This window comes from Gymnogyps californianus, chromosome 19, assembly GCF_018139145.2.
Source record: "Gymnogyps californianus isolate 813 chromosome 19, ASM1813914v2, whole genome shotgun sequence".
NCBI lineage: Eukaryota > Metazoa > Chordata > Aves > Accipitriformes > Cathartidae > Gymnogyps > Gymnogyps californianus.
This window is the reverse complement of record NC_059489.1, coordinates 12,873,613-12,898,482: the sequence shown is the minus strand read 5'-3', so window position 1 is coordinate 12,898,482 and position 24,870 is coordinate 12,873,613. Positions and strand designations below refer to the sequence as shown.

Here is a 24,870-nt window from a genome sequence, read left to right as displayed (position 1 = left end):
GGTGTAAATTGAAGTGCTCTCCATTCTGGACAGCTTCAGGCCATTTAGTTCTTTGGAGCTTTTGTATGTTAAATGGCCTATTTAAAACCAAGAGAAAACATCAGTGCCTGATGTAAAGACAATAAAATTTACACACTGTATCAAGGCAGCTTTAAACTGTTCCAGCGTAATCCTGAACACATCACACTTCCTCAATTAAGCTGGATTTTAGTACTGACTGGGGACTGGAATCTGTTGAGTTTGCGATCTCGAGTAAATCTGCAAGAACCCTATTTCATACCCTTCCATTCCTTAGAGTATAAATCAGCGTTTGTATTAGCTGTGCAGTGTCAGCATTGCCACCTACCTAGTTCACCTTGCTGGCTAGACAGGGTTAGTTAAATGCACAGCGGTTTTCCCCTGCCGCTGAGGGAACTTGAGAAGTGTGGTTGTCATGCCAGGATTGCGATGGGACTCCTGTATGGCCATTCTCAATTGCTTCCCACCACAGTCCTCCCATCTTCACAGCCCACGCTTGTCCTCTTCCAGCCCACTGGCCCATGCTGCCTGGAAGGTTACCTGCTGTCATGGTTTAACCCCAGGCAGCAACTCAGCACCACGCAGCCGCTTGCTCACTCCCCCCACCCAGTGGGATGGGGGACAGAATCGAAAAAAAAAAAAATGTCATGGGTTGAGATAAGGACAGTTTAATAGGACAGAAAGGAAGGAAAAATAATGATGATAACAATAATAATACAATAATAATAATAAAAGAATTAGAATATACAAAACAAGTGATGCACAATGCAATTGCTCACCACTTGCCGACTGATGCCCAGTTAGTTCCCGAGCAGCTATCTCCCCCCCGCCAGCCAACTTCCCCCAGTTTATATACTGGGCATGATGTCATATGGTATGGAATATCCCTTTGGCCAGTTTGGGTCAGCTGTCCTGGCTGTGTCCCCTCCCAGCTTCTTGTGCCCCTCCAGCCTTCTTGCTGGCTGGGCATGAGAAGCTGAAAAATCCTTGACTTAGTATAACCACTACTTAGCAACAACTAAAAACTTCAGTGTGTTATCAACATTATTTTCCTACTAAATCCAAAGCACTGCACTATACCAGTGCAGTAGCTGAAACCAGAACACCCACGTGCTGGGGTTGGGCTGGAACTGCCTCTCACTTGCCAGCGCTGTAGCCCCAGCGACCAAGGAACTAAGTGATTCTCCACATTAAAAATTGGAATTACTTCTGCTAGCCATTCATAGTGCATCAGATGCATTCAGCTCCCCAAGGAGGGTTTGCTTGAACCCCCAAAGGGGATGTTGAAAGGACGTTTTGACCTAGCAAGCTTGGCATCTCCCTCTTGAAGTAGGTGTTCTTGAAGTCCTTAAATTTCTAAACAAGTTGTGGTTGTAAAGCTGGTCACTGCCAGCTCTGTGGTGACTGATGAATTTTGGAGTTTGCACCTGGTTTTTATGAGTTTGGTACCCACATGGAAAGCTATCTCAGGGCCCCGTTAGAGGTCTGCTTCTCAAGTCAACCCTGACTCTGTTCTGGGTCTGTCTACCCAAAGAAAAGTGTTCAGCCAACATTTTCCTTCCTATGGAAGTCCTCCTTGCTCTATTTATGGAAAGCAAGTGTCTTCTCCACCTCTGGCTTTTATTTTACTAGATTTATTAATCATTTTGGGGATGGGATATCTAAAAGTCAGTTTCCTAAGTCTAAGCTAGGCTCTGGGCTCCGTTTATAGTCAGTGGAGATACATGGCTGCTGCCAGAAGGGGAACTCATCTGATGTAGACAGGTGATTCATGGCCCATGCGGATGCTTGTTTCTGCAGTAGACGTTGAAGCTGCTCTTTGGGGGACTCAGATATTACAGCCCATCATGGCTCATGGGGATGTGCAAACAGGCTAATCCCACAGATCCCAACGTGCTGGTTGCACGCAACAGATTAAGGCTCAGTCTGTGCTTTGTTGGGAAGGTTTGGTGTGCCCCAGCCAGATGGGCTCACAGAAGTTCAGGTCACGGCAGAGGGAGACCCAGTGGCGTGCGTTTCAGTGGGGTCTGTGTCATGCCCTGCTGGCTTGTACAACATGAGCTGAGCCCTTTTCTGCCACATCCCCGTTGCATAGTTTGCTGAGCTAGCTGGATCAGCACTGGCTCGGCAGCATGTGGCTGTGTTGCAAGACACTTATAGACACATATATAGACACTGGTATATGTTGCAAGACTGTACATAGCCAGAGCCTAAAATAATCCCCGAGAGGCTTGAGGATGTCACTTTATGCTGCTGAAGTGGAATGAAAGAATGAACATGACTGAGACAATAATGGGGTGATGTAGCTGCCAAAAGGATTTTCACCGTGTCCATCACAGCAGCTATGCAGACACCTGGCCAGCAAGGTAGGGGTGCGTTAAATGCTGGTGAGGAGAGGCAGCAAATCCGTTATAAATTAGCAGTTCTCAGCCTTGGGGGAAGCTGCTGCGAGAGCAGCACTAAGTCTGTTCATCCCTGCATTATTAATGACCTGCACAGGAGGGGGGCAATCAGCAGGAGAAACTCATTGATGAGAAAAACAATTCCAGTTAGTAAAGAGCAGGGATCCTAGTGAGAAGCCCGGAGGGGGCTTGGGAAAACAGAGGATTGGGCAACAGGGTGGTAAATGCAGTTAAATGGGGAATATGCCGGAGGAAGGGAGATGCTGGGAGCAGGAGGCTCAAGCCTGGCTGCACCATGGTTCGGAGGGCAGAGGCTGGTCCCTGCAGTGGTCGCATGCAGGTTGTCCACTGCTTGGCCTGACATCTTTGTGGCAGATGTCAACCCTCCCCTGGGCTGCATACTCAGTTCACAAAGATGTTCTCACAGCAATTTTGTTCTGTTCTTTCCTCCCAGGTCCAGGAGTCTAAGGTGACAGAAACCAAGATTAACGAGGCCAGAGAGCACTACAGGCCTGCCGCTGCACGGGCCTCTCTGCTGTACTTCATCATGAACGACCTCCATGCCATCCATCCCATGTACCAGTTCTCTCTGAAGGTGCTGTCCCCATAAGCCATGGGCCGTGCCCACAGCTGCGGGAGACAGTGCCGCTGCTTCTCTCTCTTACTGAGGTTCAAAGTCGTCGTCTTGGGCCTCTTGGGGATATTCAAAGTCCCAGACAAAAAAGTGATCTAACCTAAACCATTCTGCTGATTAGTTTTTATGGAAAAGTTTCCTGTAATTTATTTCTTTATATGTCTACTTAACATACATTACTCTTAACTTGTGTTGCGATAGTGTTTAGCGCTCATTGGGAAAGATTTGTCCAAAACTCACTGCAAATGTTGAGCGGAGCACATTCATCACTGCCCTCAGTGGAAGGAGCAGAGTTTCAGCAGCACGTGCAAATACCCAGTGAGGAGTGGTCTCCATGCCAAAAGAAAAGGTCCCTCTGTGTTGAGTACTGAGTGTGGGCCAGGGTCCCTACTCGGCTCCGAATTTGCCAGTCAGCCCACTGCAGGTCGTCAGATTGGGATCAGGTTAGATAAGCCTTAATTAGCTTTTCTTTCTTTTGCTTGGTTTCTTTCTAAGCAGTTGAAGTCTTGTGGAAAGACACAGCCTGACTTAGCGATGCATTAACATCCTTTATTACTAAAAATCCAGGAAGTTTCTTTGCAAAGCAGAACCTTACAAACAATTTGTTCTTTATTCCATATTCACTGCCTTGGCCTGGCAGAACAAGATGAGCAATGGATTAAAGATTCATATGGGGAAAGGGCCAACAAAGTATTTTTTTCTATGTATTTTATACATTTATGCACAGAGATTTTGCACAGCATTTGGAGTCACTTGCTCTGTCAGTTAATCTTTTCTTTATATTTACATTGGTTCTGTATCTGTGATGTCATCAGGGTCATAGTGCCTGTGCAGGTATTTCATAAGTTAACAGGAATTGCCACAGCCCTTAACAATTATCCAAGACCTCGATGTTGAAACAGTCCTGACTTCCCAAATGGCACAGTATTAAACCATCGCATCACTCTCTAAACACAGTCCTGTCCCACTGAGACCACATCACCAGGGATTTATTGCCACCTTCTGTACAAAAGGCAAGTCATTCCTACTTCCATCTCTACAACACAAGAAGAGTCCCAAGCAGCTGGGCTTTCAGGAGCTTGGATGCTTCCTACATTACAGTTACAAAAGCTTTTCAGGTAGTCAACAGCATGGTGTGAAATCTAACTTTGGGTTAGTGTCTGTGTATGATTGGTGTGAAGGAATAGGTAGTATGTGCATGACTTGAACGTTCACCGCCTTTTGGTATGGGCCCGCACACATGCTTATCTACAGTCTGGAGGAGTCCTCTGGAGGGCTATGTTTCTGCTCTTCTCACAATGTTGTGTGGCCATCAGACAGACAAGCAAGCCTACAGCCTAAAATGTCCTTAGACTAGGAGTCCGGATGGAATTTATGGGTGTGTTACCACCTTGCAGTGTGGCCACTGGCAGTCTCAGTTATAGGCATGCTCATGATGGCAGTATCAACACCCCAATGGGGACCTTGCTGGGAGAGAGACCACTTCTTGCCCTGTGCTCCTAAAATAAATGTAGAAGAGACATAGCCAAAGGGTCTGTCTAAATAGACTACCCTTCCCTGCATAGCAAGTGTAGCTCTGTAGTGCATGGACATGTTACATGGAGAACTAGGAATTACGTCCTTCCTTTGGAGAACATTCGCACCTGGAGGTGTTCTCAGCAGAACGCCTGGAGAACATTTCCAACATGACAGGTTGATTTCAATGTAATTATTACTGCTTATAGTGATGAGGCTGAACCATCCCACTTGCCATGTGGCAGCAGAGCCCAGTGGGAAGCCAGTAGCTTTTGTGGGAACGAGAGCATGGCCATGTTTTCCAAGTTTCTTGACTCTCTTTGAGACTCCAGTGCTTCTCTTTATGGCATGCGTGAATAGACTGAAACTCCGCTTGCCACAATGGAGGAGCTAAATCTTTAGAACAAAATATATGACCAGTAGTGGATTCATAGTTCATGTCTTTGCTTCATGTTTAGGCATCACTTAATCAGTTGTTTTCTGTTCCTTGACTGGTAGGAAGTGGGGTTTCTTTCAAGCCATCCCCTCTGTCTTTGAAGCTGCTTAGGCAGGGGTGCCCTCTTTCTGTGCTCTTCATGTGCTGCCCAAGACACTGGGGAAGTCTAGGTCCCTGAACAGCTTCTAAGGACCTGCTGCAGTAAAAATGAAAGTGCAGACAATCCCTTGCCTTGGCAGAGTAGTCTCAATAGCTCTGGCCAGTAGAGACGCAAGGGCCTTTCGGGGTATTTATCGAAGAGTTTGGGGTTTAATGTTTTAATAAATAGAAGGCCTTTTTTTATCACAGGAGAAAGGTATTTTGAAGGATGGAGGGTTAAATGAAATGGCATCCTAGTCTAGAACTTCTTCCAAATGATTTCTTGCCTTGACAAGTGACCTGGAAAAAGTAATTGAGAAGAGAATACAGTATTTTGAGCCTCATCCACAAAAAAGCTTTTCTTTTTGATATCTACGACTCATATGTTGAAATAATTTTACCAGGAAAATGTACAGAATATCTTTTGTGCAAGGGTGCCCTTTGAAAGATTCACTCCTTACACATACATAATAGATACAGGAGTTTCTGAGGTTTCACCTTTAATCTGCGTCTTCTGTATTTTGTTTGCTTTATGTTTTCCAGTTAACATTAGCAATGTGTATAAATACATAGAAAATTATTGGGTGAAATGTTTTTATCTAATAAATTTTGATGACAGATCATAAAACACTGTGTAAAGATGCACAGAGATGATTTTAAAATACTTACCACACAGCTAGAAGCCCATTATAAATTACAGCACACAAGATTTATATGCTACTCTGCGGCATGTTTTAACACAATTTAAAGAAATGTTAAGCAGGAAAATGCATTCTGCAATTATTTAATGATGCAGTAGGTATCAATGTTGCTTTAATTTGTTGAGGCATCATTTTTCCTTTGTAGAACCCTAAAAATAATGCTGCCAACACAGTCATGCCTCGTCCAGTTGGTGCTATTAATTTGTACTGGCCTGGCTATTTACTGTTAGCTGGGTCCCAGTGTATGGAGCCTTTGCGTTGCTAATCAGGACTTAGGCTTTTTTTTCTTTTTCCAGTTGGATTGATAATTTGCTAATGGGTTTTCTTCTGACAGCTTTGAAAGTTTTTTTTCTTTTCTCATTTAGATCAGAAATATTGTTACAAGAATCCTTAGTATCTTATATAAAAGTGTCATTCTCGATTCATGCACCCATCCCTGAGGGGACTTTACTCACTGGTTAATCCCACTTCACAAGATTAAGTCCTACCTGCCCTTCTCATCTAGTCCTTTGCTGAATCCAGACAGTAAAATACTCATGGGACTTTTTTTTGGTTTTAGGGGAATTGCTTTTTTCGAAGTTGAAACATTTGTGAAACAGGAGGTATGCTTTCCTCTGGGAATGCCACTGTCTTTTGGCTCAACATTTGCCGAGAAAGTGGACTGTGTAAACCCTATGAGAGAACACATTTGGTCAGAGAAATGTTTCCTGTATCCGTTGTGTCTTAATTCAGTCAGCCTGTCTCTGCACTACTTTCTCAAGCCCAAGAGAGCGCAATGTCACAGGGAATGTCATCATTGCTTGGCTGTATGTTCCTGAAAAAGCAGCTAAAGGCAGATACAGGGTCTGCTCTCTAGATGTGTTCCCTTGCCCCCTGGAGCTGGTGGGCCACACTGCTGGGCAGCTGGGAATGCTTTGTTTGCGGCCCCAGAGATACAGTGTCTGAGTTGGCTTCACTTATTGCAACACTTCAGGTGATACCCAGGAGCATGTAAAAAGCATCTAGAGACCACCGGTGTCCTTCTGTGTCTCCCCACCTAGGCGTTCAGCATCGTGTTTCAGAAAGCCATTGAGAGGGCACCTCCAGATGAGAGCCTCGCAGTGCGTGTGCTGAACCTCATCGACAGCATCACCTTCTCTGTGTTCCAGTACACAACCCGGGGGCTGTTTGAGTGCGATAAATTGACCTACACCGCTCAAGTTACCTTCCAGGTAAACATCACCATTTCATGCAATCTGTATGCAATGATTTATTTTACAGGCAAAGATATTGGTATGCAGAGAAAGCTCAGACTGTCACAGCTGTGGCCTTCAGCATCAGAGCAGCAAATAGAAGGGCTGGGGAACCGATTTTCTTCTCTGCCTCTTTTGCTGATAACAGTCACAGATGCTGTGTTTGATTTGCATTATGCTGACAAATGGTTGTTTGAGAGAGTAATACCTGCTTGCAAGACCTGAAAAAAAGGGCAAAGCAAGCTGGTCTTGAAGGCTTATTGGTTTTATCCAAAAGAAATGCTTGCTACATAGCTGCTGTCTTTTGTCTAGTACGTTAGTATAATTTTTAGTCTACGATCTGGGCAAGGAGACCTTTGTACATCCCTATGCTGAAATCAAATTCAATCAATAAATAGTGCTTGGCATGATGTTGCAAAGTTGTTATTGAGTTTGTGCAGTGAATGACTGTGTAAATGTCCTGACATGTAGAATGCAGATATGAGCCAAGTTTGAACTGCTGAAACACTGTGCGGGTCTAGTTAACCCTGGTCCAGTGATTGCCATGATTTTTTTTAATTCTACATAACAAAATACTATGTGTAAAAGGGAAAGTAAGTGTATATATACACACACATATATATGCATATATATAAAAATGGACTAACAATATATTTCATTAATAAATTATCTGTGTGTAAAAAGTCAGCTTATATTTTGCAATGTCAGCCTTAATTCTGACCCAAAGGATGCCTACATTTTCTAATATATATCTCTAAATAAAGTTTTTAAGTTTTAAGCACACATTGTGCTTGTAACTACACTAAGCATTAAAAATAGTTAATGGGTCACTTTAAGCTGTCAGGAAAACCAGGACCCACAGCTTCACTGTGTGGAGGCAGTCGAGTGATGAGGTGCAGGATTGTCCATATAAAAAAGCAGTTGGCTCTTGAGCTGAGTACCTCATTACCATCACTGGTGGAAGAGATGCCAGGCACAATTCGGAGGCCCTTGCCCAGTAGGCAATAATGAGATACAGTCTGGGATCTGTGACAAAGAAATGACAAACTCACCACTCCAGCACTGTTCTTTTTCCACCCAGAACTGGTGTTCAGGGTTTTGGAGTTTGTCTCTGAGATTTCAGAAGTCTGGCAGTGCACTTGGAGCAGTGGCTCCAGCTGGGCTCATGAGCACGTATGGCTTTCCAGAACTACCTCGAACATTGCTCTGGCAGTCTTACTCCATGTATTCCCGAAAACCACCACTGATGGTAAAAACATTGGTAGTAGCTGAATGGCCCAGGTGCTCTCCAGTGTTTGAGACCTCAGGGACCTGCTTATTCTCTTGGCGCTTGTATCATAAGGGTTTTTTTTTTTTCATTTTAGTTTTGTTTGTTTGTTCATTTGTTTTTCAAAACACTCTCAGTATGTCTCCACCTACTTTCAAAATTGAACAAGATAGTGAGAGATGGACAAGACCTTGGTAGCATGCCCTAGAGATGCACGCTCTGGTTCCTTTCAAGAAAGTTATCTGTTCTCTAGCTGCAGCTATCAAGCACGCAGACCTCCGGCACACCCTGCAGCCTGTGTCTCTGCTGTCAGGGACTTCTTCTCAATGTGCTATCTATGAACCTGGATCACAGCCCTTGCTACATAGTTTTCCCAAACTTTGGTCCTCTCATGTTGCCAATCTCCATACTCGTTCCTGGTCCTTTTTTGGGGAGACCCAAAGCATGTTTCATCACACCCCTCTAATATGGGTCACTGCGTACTTTGTAGCCACACATTTGGCAGCTACATGAGTTGAATAATTAATCTGTTAGAGTATATTGGTGCTCTGTACCCTGGCTGCTCAAGGATATCTTGTTTGTTTGGAATTACAGATACTTCTGATGAGTAAAGAAATCAACACAGTAGAACTGGATTTCCTACTAAGATACCCAGCACAGACCAGAGTCACAAGCCCTGTGGAGTTCCTGTCTAATCACTCCTGGGGAGGAATCAAGGTACCTGCTTCACTTGAGCTGTGTGAAATCAGCATCCCTTATCTCCTCTAAAAGCCTTTCAGCAACCTTCAGGTTGGTCCTTAAAGAATTTGATGAACAAAGCTCTGACCATACATGAGAAGTAGCACAAAAATGCCACAGAAATGGAGAGTTCTGTAGGTACAAGACCGATTTTGTGGGCTCTTCATGACTGTACCCCTAATGATCTGTGTGTCCCTGAGAAGGTGATTTTTCCCTCTGAGATTTAGGCTTCTCTCTCTGTAAGACAGGAATGAGAATATCCTCTGGTTTTTGTGGTTATAGATTGTAAAGGACATGAAGATCTTCACTGTATTTGGGAGGAGGTGGGAATTTAAGGTAGATATGACCATCTGCAGAGATGTGCTGGGGATAGAGTAGTGACAGCTGACAGACCTTCTGCAGAAAAACACTGTCATGGCAATGAAAAGGTCTTACAGCTGCCATGCATTTAGAGTGAGAGGTGAGGAAGAGCATCCCAAAGAGATGTGAGTCATCTCATCTTTGCTCCTATTTGTCAACGAATGGGAATTGTGCTGGATTTGGACCTGATTCAGCAGGGTGTGATTTGTTTTCTGGAAGGGGTCAAAATGTTCTTCAACTTAAGCACGCTCATTCACACCTTGTTGGATCTGAGAGTGTATCTTTTGTTTTATTGTGGCTTCTGATCAGTCCCTGGCACCTGCTGTGATTTAAGAATCAGTTTTATTTACAGCATGCTGCCTTTGTGGGACATTTCTCCAATGCTGTAAAGTAGGGAGTGAAGACATCCTGGTTTCATTGGGATAGTTCTCAAATTTTCATCTGGGACATTGGGTTTTCCCTTTCTCTCCCTTCCACCATGCTGCACAGAGAATGTATCTGGTTCCTGGAGGGTGACCAGACAAAATATCTTCATCCAGGCCCAAGACATCTCTGATATTCTTTTCCTGTTTGTATTGTTTTGTGGAGCTTTCCAGAGTTTTGCAGGAGCCCTGGCTTACGGTGCCACATGCCTTTCACCTGGCAAACACTGTCTTTTAAGGTAACACAGAGTTAGAGCTCTAAGTTGCTGACTGCAGTTCAGAAGTCAAATGAAGCTGTTGTTTCTAACCCAGGTCACCCATAGCGATTTCAAATGGTAGCATGGAACAATTCAGGCCGGGTGTGTCTGCCCTGACCAGGAGTTTTCATCTCTGTCTCTTCACCAGCAGTGAGGACGAGGCCTCTGCCTCATTCTGCACACACAAGTGACCTAGGTCATGTTGCAAATGTCACAGTCACATTTTCAGCCATAAAATAAGCTTGGAACTTCTCGCTAAACCAGCCCTGTTCATCCTCTGAAAGGTGTATTTCCACAATAATGGAGGAATTAAAAAAAAATCTACACCCTTTCTTTAATCATCTTTTGTTCAGTGGTGGTGTTTTGTTGTTCAGACAGCAGCAGTTTTATTTTTGTTTCTCCTTTGAAGACAAATTAAATGGACATTTAGGGTCAACACACATAATCAGGGGAACTCAGCCATCAAGCCCATGAAATACGTGCTTTGCAACAGCGTATTTTCTCTTTGGGCTGTGCAGTCAGTATAGATTGCAGATGTACATACCTATTACTGCTTGAAAACTCTGTCTTTCTCAACTCTGCTCTGTCCCTGCCCATGTTCAGCATGGGGATATATAGGGTGAATGGTGCATTTCAGTTCCTCTGGAGTCCTTCTGGGTTGGCATTCTTCACTGCTTGGGAGTGTTCTGCACCACAAATCTTCTTTCTACTTCAGTCCTCTAGGTTTCCTCTGGAATGTGAAGTTCCTTCCACCATAGATTTCAGAGGTTTGGGGCTCTGATTCTCATTTTGGAGATCCTTTTATACATCTTAGGAAACATATTACTCTTGTAGTGCCCAAGGATGCCTTTGCTAGTCCTGCCTGCAGGTGGTACATTCTCCAAGCAGACACCTTCTAAGTTTGCAGTGAGTTTTCTTTGTGAGATAATCCCTTCTGTGCTGGCCAGTTCGATTCCATGTGGGTGAAATGGCCTTTCCTTTTCCCTGTGTGCTTCATCATGATTATTGCAACTCTCTCACTACTGTGAAGAAGTTGGAACAGTTGCCAGCTCAGGGTTATAAACACCAGAAGGAACATCAACTCCCAGTCATTCATTCTTCAGACTTTATTCTCGCATCACTATTTCACATATCCAGGAGAACAGGCATTTCTGTGCATGGAGTGTCAAAGTACATAGCATACTGTGTCAGAGCCTGCTATGAGACCAGCAATAAGGAACTTCTAATCATCAAAGCTCAAACACTGTCAGTGGCATCATTGAACAAGGTCTTCACCCCTTCCATCAGCTACGTGCCCCAGCTGCATCCCCACCAGCAGCCTGCGCTTTGTCATCCCTTGGCCATCCAAAACTCATGCAGTGTTGGGTATTTATCACGTAGTCATTGTGTGCGTGGAGTAGCTGGAGACTTATCCTGAGGTAGACAGGAATTGAGAGGGACTGTCACCTGAAATTGCTTTGCAATGGCTGATTCTCTTTGAGATGAGCCCTTCCCACTCAGCTTCCTCTCTCCCACTGAGTCTCTCGGGGTTTGTGGTTGAGATGGAAACTATGTGATGCCAAGAAATGCTGTTCTGCATCTACTGTTTTGCTGAGCTGTGAGATGGCAGGATGTAAATGTGCCAAGTGTGCTGCACGTGTCAGGTGTCTTCAGCCTCAGCGTGCATCCGCTGTCCCCATGAACTGCACATCTTGAAGAGTTGCAGTCACTGGTCAATAATATGCATTAATTTTATGTATTTCAGGATTTTCAGGAAGTGAATTCTATATTATCAGATACTGAATACTCTTCAGATTGTCTTTTGTGATGATTGTACTATTGATTTTACTGTAAATAATATGGTTGGTGTCAACTTTATTAGTGTTTATGTTCTATTAATGTGTGTTGGTTTATTAGTCTTTGAGTTTTTGGCAACTCCAGTTACTTGAGGCATGGTTTTAGTACAATCACATTTTGTCACAGACTGCTATAATTAGGTTAATTAGTCATGGCTTCTACACAGCTTATTAGCAGGCTAAAATCTCTTTTTCTTTCATCAGGAAGATTAAGTGCTGTAATAAATTGTTTCTTCAACAAAGCTTGAGCAAAGTACATTTCAGATTTATATTTCAAATTTGAAGTGGAATTTAGCATTCTGCTAATTTTTCACAGAAACATTGAAAATGCTCCTGCACAAAGTGCACCTCTTGCCAGGGGTTTCAGGCCAAGATAGTAGTGCCAAAAGAAATCAATATTGATATTTGTGGCCCATTCTGTGCCTCCCATTTTGGGCACATTAACTTCAAAGGAAACCTCATTAAATGTTGAGGACTCTGGGCATGCAAATAGCTTTGTGTGACTTGGCTTATTATTTATTGTCGTTGTTTGATTAATAATATATATAGGCTAACAGTCCTTTGCAGTTGTGCAGCTGTTTTCAGCTCATGATGCTGAAGCATATGATACATGTTTATGATTTAGTCTTCCAGCTTCTTTTAAGTTCAGTAAAAAGTTTCACAGAGCTTTTTGCTCTGACGTGTGTGTCAGGAAAGCTCAATATTTACCACTGAATGAAGAAACCCACATACCTGTCCAGAAGGGCACGGTTTGTAGGGAAGGGTAATATCTTTTATTAGATCTGCTGATAGACTTGGAAAAATAAGTAAGTTTCAGGCTTTTTAATGCTTCTTTAAGCCTGAAACAGAAATTGAATTTAAACTAAGTACAGGTTGAGAAAAAATGCTCTGAGCTTAACTCGATTCTGTTCATCAGTCAGCCTATATGGGAGAAAAAGTAGTACCTGTGGAGCCCCTGTGGAGGCACATTAGTTAGCTCTGGAGCAAGGGGAGATGTTAGCAAAGGACACAGTCATTAGCCGCAGTGCAAATACTGCCTCTGGGTTGTTGAAGGGTTAGTTAAGAGCAGGAAGGGGAGAAAATTGTATCATTTAATGAAAGGAGTGCCTTTGCTGAGTCCCTGGCTCTGGTGTTCAATAGAGTTGGTCATTTCAGTTCTAAGGCCTGTCTTTTGCAGGTACTTAATAGTGATCTCTTGAGAAGTCAAAAGTATTCTTTTACTCTTAATGGGGTTTTCTGTCTTTTTTCAATTTCCTTTATTACAGTGTGTTATACTTTCCTCACCCTCTGTGTTCACAGTACGTAGCTTGAAAGTTTTTATTTCTGTTCGTACTTCTGAAAAAGTTTTTTGTGTGTATGCAAGGTTGTCCGTTTCTCCTGACTTGGCTGTTGGTTACCTTACCAATAAATGTGTGGACACATCTTAGACCACAAAGATACCATGATGCTACCGCTTGAACTGCACAGGACGTCAGGCCACAGCCATGTGCAAATGACCATTTTGATATTCTTGTTGCATGATTGAACTTAACATAGATGCGGTGTAGAGATTGTCCTCTGTAGGGTTTTTCCCCCTTTTTTTTCTTCTTTCCTTCACTGGAAGGTCTCCAGTGTCATAAGATGAAGTGTTGATACCTAGATGGGAGGTGAGTATTCTGTGAATTGATGCACTGTGGTCTCTTCAACCCTGTGTGAAACCCAGTCTGCTTGTTAAACTCTTCTTCAGTTACCCACAGGGCTAGGACAGACAGCTCATGTCATGGTTCTGCTCTGAGCATGGATATAGAAATGACATCATTGGGTTTTATGGTTGTTGGGTGTTCCAGGCTATGTCTAGACTAACAAGTAAAAACGGGCCAACAGTTGTTTTCTGGCCGTGGCAGCACCTGAATCCATACAGTGAAACCCCCTCAGCTCCCAAACCAGAGAGACCTCATATATTGTTTACTGTGGGCAGTCCCTGGAGTGTTCTACCCTCTGGGCTATGTCCAGGCATTTTCTGAGAGCAGGCAAGTTCACCGAAGTCCAGTGTGAGCCAGCAAGATACTAGCAAACTGTGTGGCTCATGGTGACCTCATGCCTGGACCTCTTCTGTAGCCACAGATTCAGGAGCAGATCAACAGGCAAGAAAAAAGTGTGTGTCTTCTCACTGTACAGGTATGTTGGGGTCTGAGACAGGCAGACAGAAACTCCTTTTCCCCATGGTTTGAGACGACCTTACTCTGGAACAGCTTTATAGAAACACGAGCATGGTTTTAGTCTTCAGCTAATACCATCTGCCCATCAGTAGGGCTTACTAACTTAGGCAAAACCTCATGCAAGGCATAGTTACGCATCTTCTGTTCAGTGCCCAGTGCCAAAAGACCATGCTTGTGTTTCTTAGGGGCTCAGCAGAGCAGTTTGTATTTGCCAAGGAAAGATCATATGAACGGACCCAGAGTCAAACTGGGCTCTTCTTGAGCTTCACCACTACTAATAAAGCTAGTGGTCATGCCCTTATGGTGTTCATTTTCGTGGTTGCCTTGGCCAAAACCAGCCCTTTTTAGAAGATGAGGGTTGTTCTCAGGCCACTGAGACTAGCTGAAGGTTGGGTGAATGGATTTCCCTGTGACCCCAGTGATCTCTGCTGTGAAATTCTCCCATGCTGCAGCTCCCTCCATGGTGTGCCCTTCCTGGGGAGCCGTGTCCATGTTGCCTCATGGCCAGAAGAACTGCGGTCCCTGATTAACATGCATGCATCTGGCTCTCACTGCAGCAGCCTGTTCCCACAGGCTGGATGCAGGCGGCTCTTGATCTCCTTTGCACAGATACGCGTTTCCCAAGTCTGATTTTCTTTGTGATATTTTCTGCAGTGCCTCTTCATTGCTGAATGCAGATGTGTCCCATAGGATAAGTGAAGCTAGTTAATATACAGCAAGAATACACCTGGCCAGCTTGGATTACTTCTTCGTCCCAATCATTTCCCTCATCTTTTTCTGAAGAGGAAGAATTTTCATTATGTAGATATGAAAACGCTACTGAAAGGGCATTGTTTAATAAATGTGATGTTGAATAATGAGCTCTAAATACTGAATTCAGCTTTCGAGGAGGAGAACAGCAGTAGACAAAGTAGTATATTAACTCCATATTTATAATTTTGCAGAATGCAGATGATAAGATTGCGTGTGTGGCTTATGAGATAAAATACCAAATCATATATTTTACGTTTAAGAAAACTGGATTTTTTTGACAAAAGAACAGAAATCTCTCTTCCAACTTTCACTTTTTGTACTTTTTGGACACTGAAATTTTCCATTCTTGTCAAAGATTCATTGTGATGCAATCTGCTGCCTATATTGTGCTCTTTGCACATAAGCAAGGTCCTTTGATCAGGCTGGTCAGATATGAAAGGCTTGCAGCTCACAGTTTTCCATGTACATTCAGAATTATTATTATGCCAGAAAATCATAGTCTTAATTAAATATCTTCCATTAACTCAGTTCTTCAGATGTACAGCCTTTTAGTGCATCTTTGATAGAAAACATTGATTATGACACTTCGATGTGCATTTATCTGCTCTCATCTAGAAGCTTCCTAAGGACATTCATCTGTCCTCGCCAGCCCTCAAGTCTCAGAGAAATGTTCCCAATGTCTCACAGAAGTACTACTTGAGAACATTTTACCTTTTTTTTTCTTTTCTTTTTTAACCTGCTGGCTAACAAACTGATGTTTATCTGAAATACAGCAGAGATTTTGATCACATCAGATACTTAAAGACGTACTTCGTTGATTTGATTGCAGAGTGGAAACTGAGTTTTTCTGGATGCCTCTACAGCACTGTCAGCCTCTGTCCTTCACTCTCAGTCCACCCATGACACAAAGCCTGCTGTCAGCTCGTCATTTTGAACGTAAAAGTTCTTTCACCCTCTAAATGGAAGGAAAGGGAAGTAATTACTTCATCAGAGATACCTTTTAGATATCAAATGCATCTTTTTTAGACGTGTATCTTTTGAAGTCCTATTGCTTTGCTTACAAAATAGAAAAAAAAATCAGTTGCAGTGCACTCCTGGAAAGATGCCAGTGGACTGTGGACCCAGGAGTGACCCCAGAGAGGCCTGACGGCTGAGCTCTGCTAGCGACTAAGGGCGTGCAAGAAGTCATCCCATTTTGGACATGGTACACTGTACCTAGATGTGTAAGATGCTTTTGGAAAGGTAATGAAAGCAAATGGCTTGGATTTGGCTCCTCTTTATTAGCTCTTCCTTTTAAGCCCAGATCTGCCATAAAGGACCTGTTGGAGCTCCTTCTTTCTGTAACATGGTAGAGCTCATAAACGTTTCCTTTGCATGGCAGTGTTGGTTCACATGAACAGCTGCAAAGACTGCAGATTAAGTGCTCAGCTAGATTTCAACTGGGAACAATCTCTGGAACCCTGATGGAACATGAAGGCTTTACCTGTGTTGAGGCACATGAGATGGCCTTTTGTGGAGGCGCTCATGGTCTGTGTATCATCCCCACCGTGTGATCACACTGCACCAGTGGACCACAGCATTGCCAGTACCTGAATAGGAGCATCCCTGTGCAACAAATATAGTCTGACAGAGCCATAGGGACATGCTTTTCACTTCACTCAGAGTTGGCCAAGCCTCTGCTGGAGTCTGGTTTGATCTTTGAGTATTGCATTTTAAGAAAGATGCGGACCTTCTGGAGACAGGATAGAGGAGAGCAGTGAGAAGTGTCAGATACCTGAAAACATGACTGTGAGAAGAGATTGAGGAGAGGGAGAAGGGGAAGGGTTATGATTGAGGGGACAGGAGGGTACGTTCTTCAAAGGTGTCCTCCAAAGGGGAAAAAGCAATCGGTTTTCTGTATCAGTAAAGGGTAGAGCAAGGTGCATCTCAAAGTACTGCAAGAAAGATTCACATCAGACATTTGGAAAATCTTTGTGATAGAGAATAGTGAAGGACGGGCACGATTGCTTGCAGGTTCCGTTACTGAGGTTGTTCGAGCAGGTCATGTGACCGTGTATGGGGATTATGTCGGGGCCTGAGTGCACCAGCTCTCAGAGAAGAAGCTCTGCAGCTTATGTCCTCTTCTAGTCTGGTTGCCTATTCTCAAGGCCGGTTCTGCTACGGTGCCACCATGAAACCTTGGATGAGATCGTTGCTGTGAAAAGAGCTGTGAGAAGCCTCATCAAGGCATGAGTGCATATGTGTGTGTATATATAAGTATATCAGGACACAGAACCATGGATCTTGAGAGCCTTCCAGCAGGTGACATCCTGGAACAGATACTTCAGCTGAGCTTTTCCAGTCCATGAGACATATTTGCCCTTTAAGTTTTGCTGTGCATTGGCCCATGGTGATGGACCATCTGTGATTTATAACAGCCAAATCCAGGGAACTTGTCAGAAATACACAAGTACCACCTTTCAGCTGTCATCAGGGACCCATGGCCAGCTTCTGGTTCTGGCTGTGTCCCCCCGATTTGCTGGAGAGCATCAATGATTGAAGAGGAAAGACGGAGAGTGTGGCTTGGCAGAACAGCTTGACTTTGCAAGTCCCATCCTCCAAACCACTTGAACAATCTTGCAGAAAATGGAGGAAAAATGTCAATATGAACCTAGCTGTGAAACATCTCAGGCAAAATTATGAAGATTTGGTGGGTGGTTATAAGCATCTAGAATACAAAGATTATGACTAAACCTCATTTCTGTTGCTGACCTTTCCTATCCAGTGGAGCTGTCTGTAAGAACATACTAGTAGGAAGGACTTGAGTGCTGAAGCCATTGCTTTCTGATTTACGATACAGGTTTCACTGGGAGTTTTCCAAGAAAAGGTACCGAGATCTAACCCATCACTCCTCAGACCAATTCTGTCATCCAACTGCAAGGTGTCTGCTTTTTGTGAAGCTCTAGGAAGGATGCTACAGATTAACAGAAGGATATCTTTCTATAGTGACTTCATGGCACTACATACTTTTTAACCCCAGTATAATTTAGACATGGGGAAAAAGCGAGGAGGAGTTTGAATGAAGACAGGGGCATACAGTGCAGTGAGCTGTCAGTCAGCTTTTATGAAAGAAATAAGGAGGATTGAAATAACATTTTTTCTGTTGAGAGGTGATTGAAGTTTGGCGAACCCATCATATCTTTATTTTTACCTTCGGTAGAGATTTTTCTTATGAGTTGAATAATTGAATTAGTGCAGCTAAACAGAAAATAACAGCTTCAGTGAATGAATAATACAAACCAAAACCTAGTATGGGAAAGATGGCAAATAATCCATCATTTTCTACATTAATCCTTCTAGTTAACAGTATTCAAGTGGAGTAATTAATCTGCCTATACGTCTACTTCCTGAATGATCCAATCTATCAGTTCAAGCCGGATGCAAGTTTGACTTTACCATTCTTCCAGGAGCTGTCTTTCTCCAACTGTGGGGATGCTAGTTTTCCTAATGACATTTGGGCCACCTGCAGAAAATGCAGGAAAGAAATTATGAATATTTACAGAAACCTATATAAGCAGAACTCGCAGTGCACACGGACAGTGTAAGACCTTTAGAAGGTGATTTGAAAATGCATGAGGTTGTTTCCAAGCATCAGGCTTTCATACAGCTCCTCTGCTTTAACCCTGTTGGAAAAGTTCGCACACAAGCTGCTTCAAACTCTACAAGCCCACGTACAGACAGACAACTGGGAAACTGAGTTGTGGTGGGACTTTCCCATACCTCACTGGGAACCTGTGTCCCTCAGGTTGGTGAAGCACAGCTCCAAAGTGCCCAGCCAAGCCGTGGCGACAGCTGCACAGTTCAAATGCTTTGAATTACTGGAGTGTTTCTAGACCTTGAATCTAATCCTGGTGTTGGTATTGAAAACATTCAGTTGAACTTGAATAGCTTTGCTGCACACCTCACCTGACATCTGAAAATGATTCCCCTTCAACTATCATTAGCCGACGGGCTTGGCTTGCTAAAAGCCGGTCTTCCCCACAGTATGTGCACATCGCTGCTGGGGGCCACCCCTGCCCACTGAAACCCTTGCAGCTTCTGCAAACGACATTGCCTTTCCAGAAGAAGATAGTCTCAGGGTCAGTTGCACAACTGCTGAGCACAGTGAACTGTTTATTTGTGGAGCCTGCTCTGCTTAAAAACTGTATAACGTAATTCATAAAAACACATCTCCTTAATTTTGCAAGTGAAATCATGACTGATCGTTAGGATTTAATCTTCTCACAGATTATTAAAACTGTGAGAATATTAAATATAATTCCTTTCCAGTGCTGTCAAGTTGTCTCATTTTTATAGAGAGACATTTGATGTTCAGTGTGTTCCTTATAGACCTCATTTTTTTTAAGTAGAGGTTTTTTTTTAAAAAAGCAAGATATACAAGGAGCTAAGACTGAAAGTATGAATCAGGTATAACCTGAAGACTCAAAAAGTAAGAATAGCTTTTAAAAAAAACCTCACACTTTTTTATTATGATTACATGACGTCTTTTTAAAAACCAGTCTTATGGCTGCTGGGGAACTTGGTAAATAGGTGTTAGAAGCTCGCTCTGGCAGCACTGGTTGTACTTGCACTGTACTATTTTCCACACTATTTATGTCAGTGCAGAACATGGTAATGAGGTGCTGTTTTGACTTCCCTTGCCCCAGAGCTGTTCTCAAGTCAGATGACTCTGGGGCAGGGTATTTTAAATTATGGAAATAGTTTAAAATACAAAACAATCTTTTTTTTAAAGAATAATTTCCTCTAGAGCCAAGGGGAAGAAAACATGGAAATAATATCTTTTTTTTTTTTTTTTTTTAGATTTTATAAAAACTTATGAAGCAGTACCTGAACTCGAGGCCAGTTTTGACCAGATGGTGTCCTTAGAATAGTTATTATCACCTTTAGTGATAAAAGCAAGTATTTTCTCTAATAAATTTACAAAAGCTTGTTGTAGTGTATCTGGCACTAGGAGATAAATTGCATACAGTAGCAATGACACCAGACCTTTGAAGTTGTTCTTTTCACTAAAGACTCAGCCCATCCTCTGGAGGCAGCAAGCAGTGAGGGGAAACTGCGTGTATCATCTCCTCGTTGTGCCCATCTGCCTGGGACTTCTCCCTGTTCCCCCGAGACATTGTCTCTTTGCAAAGGCACCTTCTCCCTTCTGGCCCTTCGTTGACTCTCTGAAAGGCCTTGTGTTAAGGACACCTTGTAAGCACACCAGCAGTTGCTCAGCAATGGCAACTAGGATTTCTTTCTCAAAGGCAATGGCTGATACTCGTTGTATTTCCTACAGCTGTGGGGGGAAAGAGAGTACTTTGCATCTGTGAATGTGTGAAATTCACAGATCTGCTGACATATCAGCTCCAGTTTAAAGCTGGTTCTGACTTAGATGAGAAACTGTCAAAGAAAACCAAAGTGATAAAGCAAGTGGTCTGTGATTCAGTGAATGAAAAATCATTTTCTCTGAGAAAACAATGATCCTTGCCTTGACATGGTGTGAAAAGACCTGTTTTGCTGGCAAAGTTCTCATTTTGAGATACAAACTCAAGACCCTCCTGTTTCCAGCCGTCAGAAATGATTATCATGTGGGTTGCAAAGACAGGAGCTGGAGCCCTCCAGCCCTTTTGATCATATTTTATTTGGATCAATGTTTTTTGTCTCTCTCAATTTCCATGACAACTCTAATTGAAAAATGTATTCTTCATTGTGTTGACAAAAATAGCCACGCTACACAGGTTGATGTGTAGTACCCATCTGCTGTCCCAATGTACCATTCCTGCTTTTACTCCTGCTGCTTGGAAACAGTGATATATTATTGCTGGTCTAAGTTTCTTGGAAAATTTCACAGCAGAGGTATTGAAAAGCAATTAATATTCACAGAAAGATTACTGATTGAGATAGCTTTCACTGCACCGGCTTTTAAATAGCAGCATCTCTTATTAATACCATCACTCCTAATAAATGCAATTAAAATTGTTGACTAATGAAAATTTTAGTGTTAATTTATATAATACAGACTTTATACTTGCAATTAGAGCTTTCTTGATTCTGCAACATGTTGTTCAGGGAGAGAGAGACTATCATCTCTGATTACATGTCTGTCATTTAGTAAGAAGAAAGCAATTTTTCAGTCTCCCCTGTTAACATCAACGATGAGACTTCTTGAAGCAGCAGCAGCCAAAGTTCTGAAGTGGTATTTTAAGTAAGTCACTTCAAAAGTCAACAGTGTTAAGATGTTTTATATAAGCACTTTCACTGATGAATCCACTGAATTCAACGTTTGCTATTGTATTGTGTTCAGCTATGAGAGGTGCATCAAATATATTTATTGCTGCAAGGACAAGGTTTTGGCAGATCAGAATAGATGGCATTGTTCCTGTGAATTCCAATTTCTCATGTTCTGTGCTCTGGTTTCTTGTTTTCCACAGAAAGCGGGATATGGCACTGAATTTGGAGCAAGTACTTCTGTCGCTGCCATTTCTCCATGTTAGTGCTAATCCACACATGGAAACAACATCTGTTGAATCACTACTTTGCTCACACTCTTCTTCATGAAATTTTTAGGATCCCTGGGAGTTTGGCATAGAGATGGTCAGCACCAAATTGAGTCAGTCCATGCTGTAGCTCTCAAGTGGTATTGCAAGCGCTCTGCCTTTTGTGGAGGTATTGATGAAATTGTGACTTTGGGCAAGGCCTGATTTGTTGCAGAACATTTATAGTAATATCTACAAGTACTTCTCTGCCTATAGCTCTAATTCTAGCCCTAGAGCACATGACCTGTGAGGAAAGGTGGAGGGATTTGTCCAGCTACAAGATGACAGAGCCAAACTCTCCTTATTATTGGCAGTGAATGTAATAAGGATCAACCATGACAAATTGCAGGTGGGGAGGTTCAGCTTGAACATAAAAAAAAAAATTCTTTACCAGAAAGATAGTGCAGCTCTACAACAGGGCACCCCCAGAGGTTGAGAGAACTTCATTTTAGAGGTCAGCAATTTGATAGACAAAGCCATGACTGACCTGATCCAGTGCTGGCTGTAGTCCTAGCCCGAGCATGAGGTTGGACCAGTCACCTCCAGAGGTTTCTTCCAACCATTGCTTCTGTGATGCTGTGAGTCTATATTCAACAAATGTCCTGGGTCAATGGTGCCCACTGGGAACAGCTTTACAACCTCTTTCTCTGTGACATCTACAGGCATTCCTACTGCTAAAAACGTGAACTCATTTGTTATAAGAAGCCCCTTTTTCTGACATCTTCCTTCCCTTTGTTCGCTCTCTCTGTTGAAATACGGCTTCTAACTAAATTCAGCCTATTAGAAAGACCAAAGTTTTACACTGCTCTTGTCTTCTCATTGGGAAGCCTTTCCAGACAGAAAACGTGGCTTTCCTGCAGTTTTTAGAGCACAGTGGCCTTCAGTGTCTTCTGCCTTATTTGCAACAACATGGTATCCAAGGCAATCTCTCAGCACTTCTGTCAGGGTATTTGCGTGACTTTCAAAGCCCTTTGGCAAGTGCGTATGTTTTCAGTTGATCTGAACAAGGTGTGACACCAGCGTTTTTCAAGGAGCTTTCTCAGTTGCTTTCTGTAGTGGAGCTGTATGGGCTGTGAGCTGGAGCACTAATGGTGCAGAACACCTCTGCCCATCAAGAAGCTTCTGCTTTGCTCTGAGTGTGTCCTTCTGTTTCTATAGAAAATAGCTCATTCACTGTCTTTTATACTTCACTTGTCTTTTCCACTTCATGTTCAACTGCTTACAGCTTCAGATTATGCAAAATGCTCTGAAGATGTTTGTTTCAGCGAGAATTTTGCTTGAAATCCAGAAGAACCTTACAAGCTGTGCAATACGTTTTGCTACCACTTGTATGAAAGATAATTTGGATTCTTTACTTCTCTGCATAACATTTATAGTTGCCACTTTCTAGCTACAAAATCTAGCTACATTTTCATTGTAATTATAATTTATTTACTGCCTTGCTCAGCTGTTCTTTGGGGCATTCTTCAGCTACCTGTTTCTGCTACAGACTTGTAGCACTGAGAAGTTAATCTTTGTGTGCATTTGGCAAGTATAAATCTGAGTGATTTGATTTTTACAATGGCACAGTATGGTATGCATACTTGTACAAAGAAAGCAGCCACCCTTTTACAGTTTGCTGTTTATTGAGATTTGTGGCTCCGTGGTCACCACGACTGCATGGTGAACTCTCAGTGTTGTGATTTCACAGAGCGAGTGCACCAGACTATGCGGATAGAGAGGTATATGCACGGGGGAACAGGGAGTGAAAAATAACTGCATGTATATAAAGATGAAGATAATTAATATTTCAACTGTGAAATCCCTTAAAAAAACTCAGTTTTGGTGAGCATGGCATGCCTGAGTCTCTGTTTAGCTTTGGATACTGAGCACCCTGGATACAAAAGCACATTTTTCCATCAGTTGTTGTGATTTTTGCTGCACAATTATCTTTGTGTCTGTTGGAGTAGTAAGGAGACTGTTTGCAGACTTGCAGCTCATGGGAATGCCAGCAATGTGCTCTCCCGTCAGACATGCACTCAAAATTTCCAGCTCCCATCCAAATCAGGCATTTCTGGGATAACTGACAGTAGCAAGTGCTTGTCACCTGAGATTTTTCAGTTCTGGTTTCAAAACAGGAGAGCAGATTTCTTCTCGTTTTGGGTTATGGAGAACTGCATTGTGGGTGATGCCAAATTCTTTCATCCTTTCCTGTGTTGTCACTTCCAAACTCCCATGTCTCTGCGGCTGTGCTGCAAGGGAGGAGGCCTGGATGCTGTGTGTGGCTTCACTGGCTGGGGAAGGGCATTGCATTGATGTGGGTGAGAGCTGTGGGCAGCCTTGAGACACCTTTCAGTTCAGAAGACCTTCCACAAGTATGAAACTGTCCTCAGTCATGCTTTCCTGTGGCCTTGCAAATGTGCCGTGTTGATTCCTGTTCCTGTGACGATGTGCTGACAACAGAGTTGGGAAAAGGAGAATGGACAAAGTCTGATCCTGGTGGGTTTCTGGCTGTGGTTCCCAGGCTCCAGCTATGACCCTTCTGGTGGAGCAAAACTTGAGCAGTCAGTAATGTTAGAAAAACCATTCAGAGGCATGTAGGATTGTTATTCTGAAGACCTTCCTTGAATTTTTCCAGGCTCTCTCATCCATGGAGGAATTCAGAAACCTGGATCGGGATATTGAGGGGTCTGCAAAACGGTGGAAGAAATTTGTTGAATCTGAGTGTCCTGAAAAGGAGAAGTTCCCTCAGGAATGGAAGAACAAGTCAGCTCTGCAGCGCCTGTGCATAATGAGAGCCATCCGACCCGATCGCATGACCTACGCTGTCAGGTTGGGGCACTTCTTTGCTATTTCTGTAATGCTCTTGCTTAGCAGGCAACTTTGGGTCTGTGTTTTCTAGGGAACAAGAGTAATTCAGGAGTATGTTTGGATTTATTTATTATAGAATATGAGTTCTACAAAATGATTTCCTATAGAGGAGTCTGCTGAATGAGTCATCTCTGAACTCTGCAAGACAGTGAACACATTTCATTTAACTGGAAATTCTTGCTTAGGGAGATCTAACCCCAATATCACCAATAGTGATGGAGCAGTATAACTAGGACTGGGTGAGAGGCAGACATGCCAAGTCAGAAATGAGCATCATAATACAGGTGTTATACGTCTGCTAGAGTCTTTTAATGATCAATAGAACTTCTGGAGTTCATTAAGGTTGTTTTTAGTTACTAGATCCTTTATGGTGGTTCCTTTAGGCACAAGAATAAAGTATAGTAGTAAAGGAAAGTCTTACAAAAGTTTTGTCTTTCTTTTTTTCCTGTAAAATGCAAAATTTATGTGATACTAGTTCTGAAAGTTGTAGTTGTAAATTATGTAGCGAAGGTAACTAGGCGAGTCTAAACTTTATGAAGGTATGCAAAAGCAATATG

General features: G+C 42.8%; 1 protein-coding gene across 1 annotated transcript in view; it reads left to right on the top strand.

Annotated features, from left to right (window-relative positions):
* Positions 1-24,870, top strand: part of DNAH9 (dynein axonemal heavy chain 9) — a 210,588-nt gene that overhangs the window by 136,625 nt on the left and 49,093 nt on the right. The window contains 4 exon segments of the mRNA XM_050908668.1: positions 2,875-3,015; positions 6,885-7,055; positions 8,938-9,060; positions 24,081-24,274. Of these exon segments, the coding sequence (XP_050764625.1) occupies positions 2,875-3,015; positions 6,885-7,055; positions 8,938-9,060; positions 24,081-24,274 (629 nt within the window).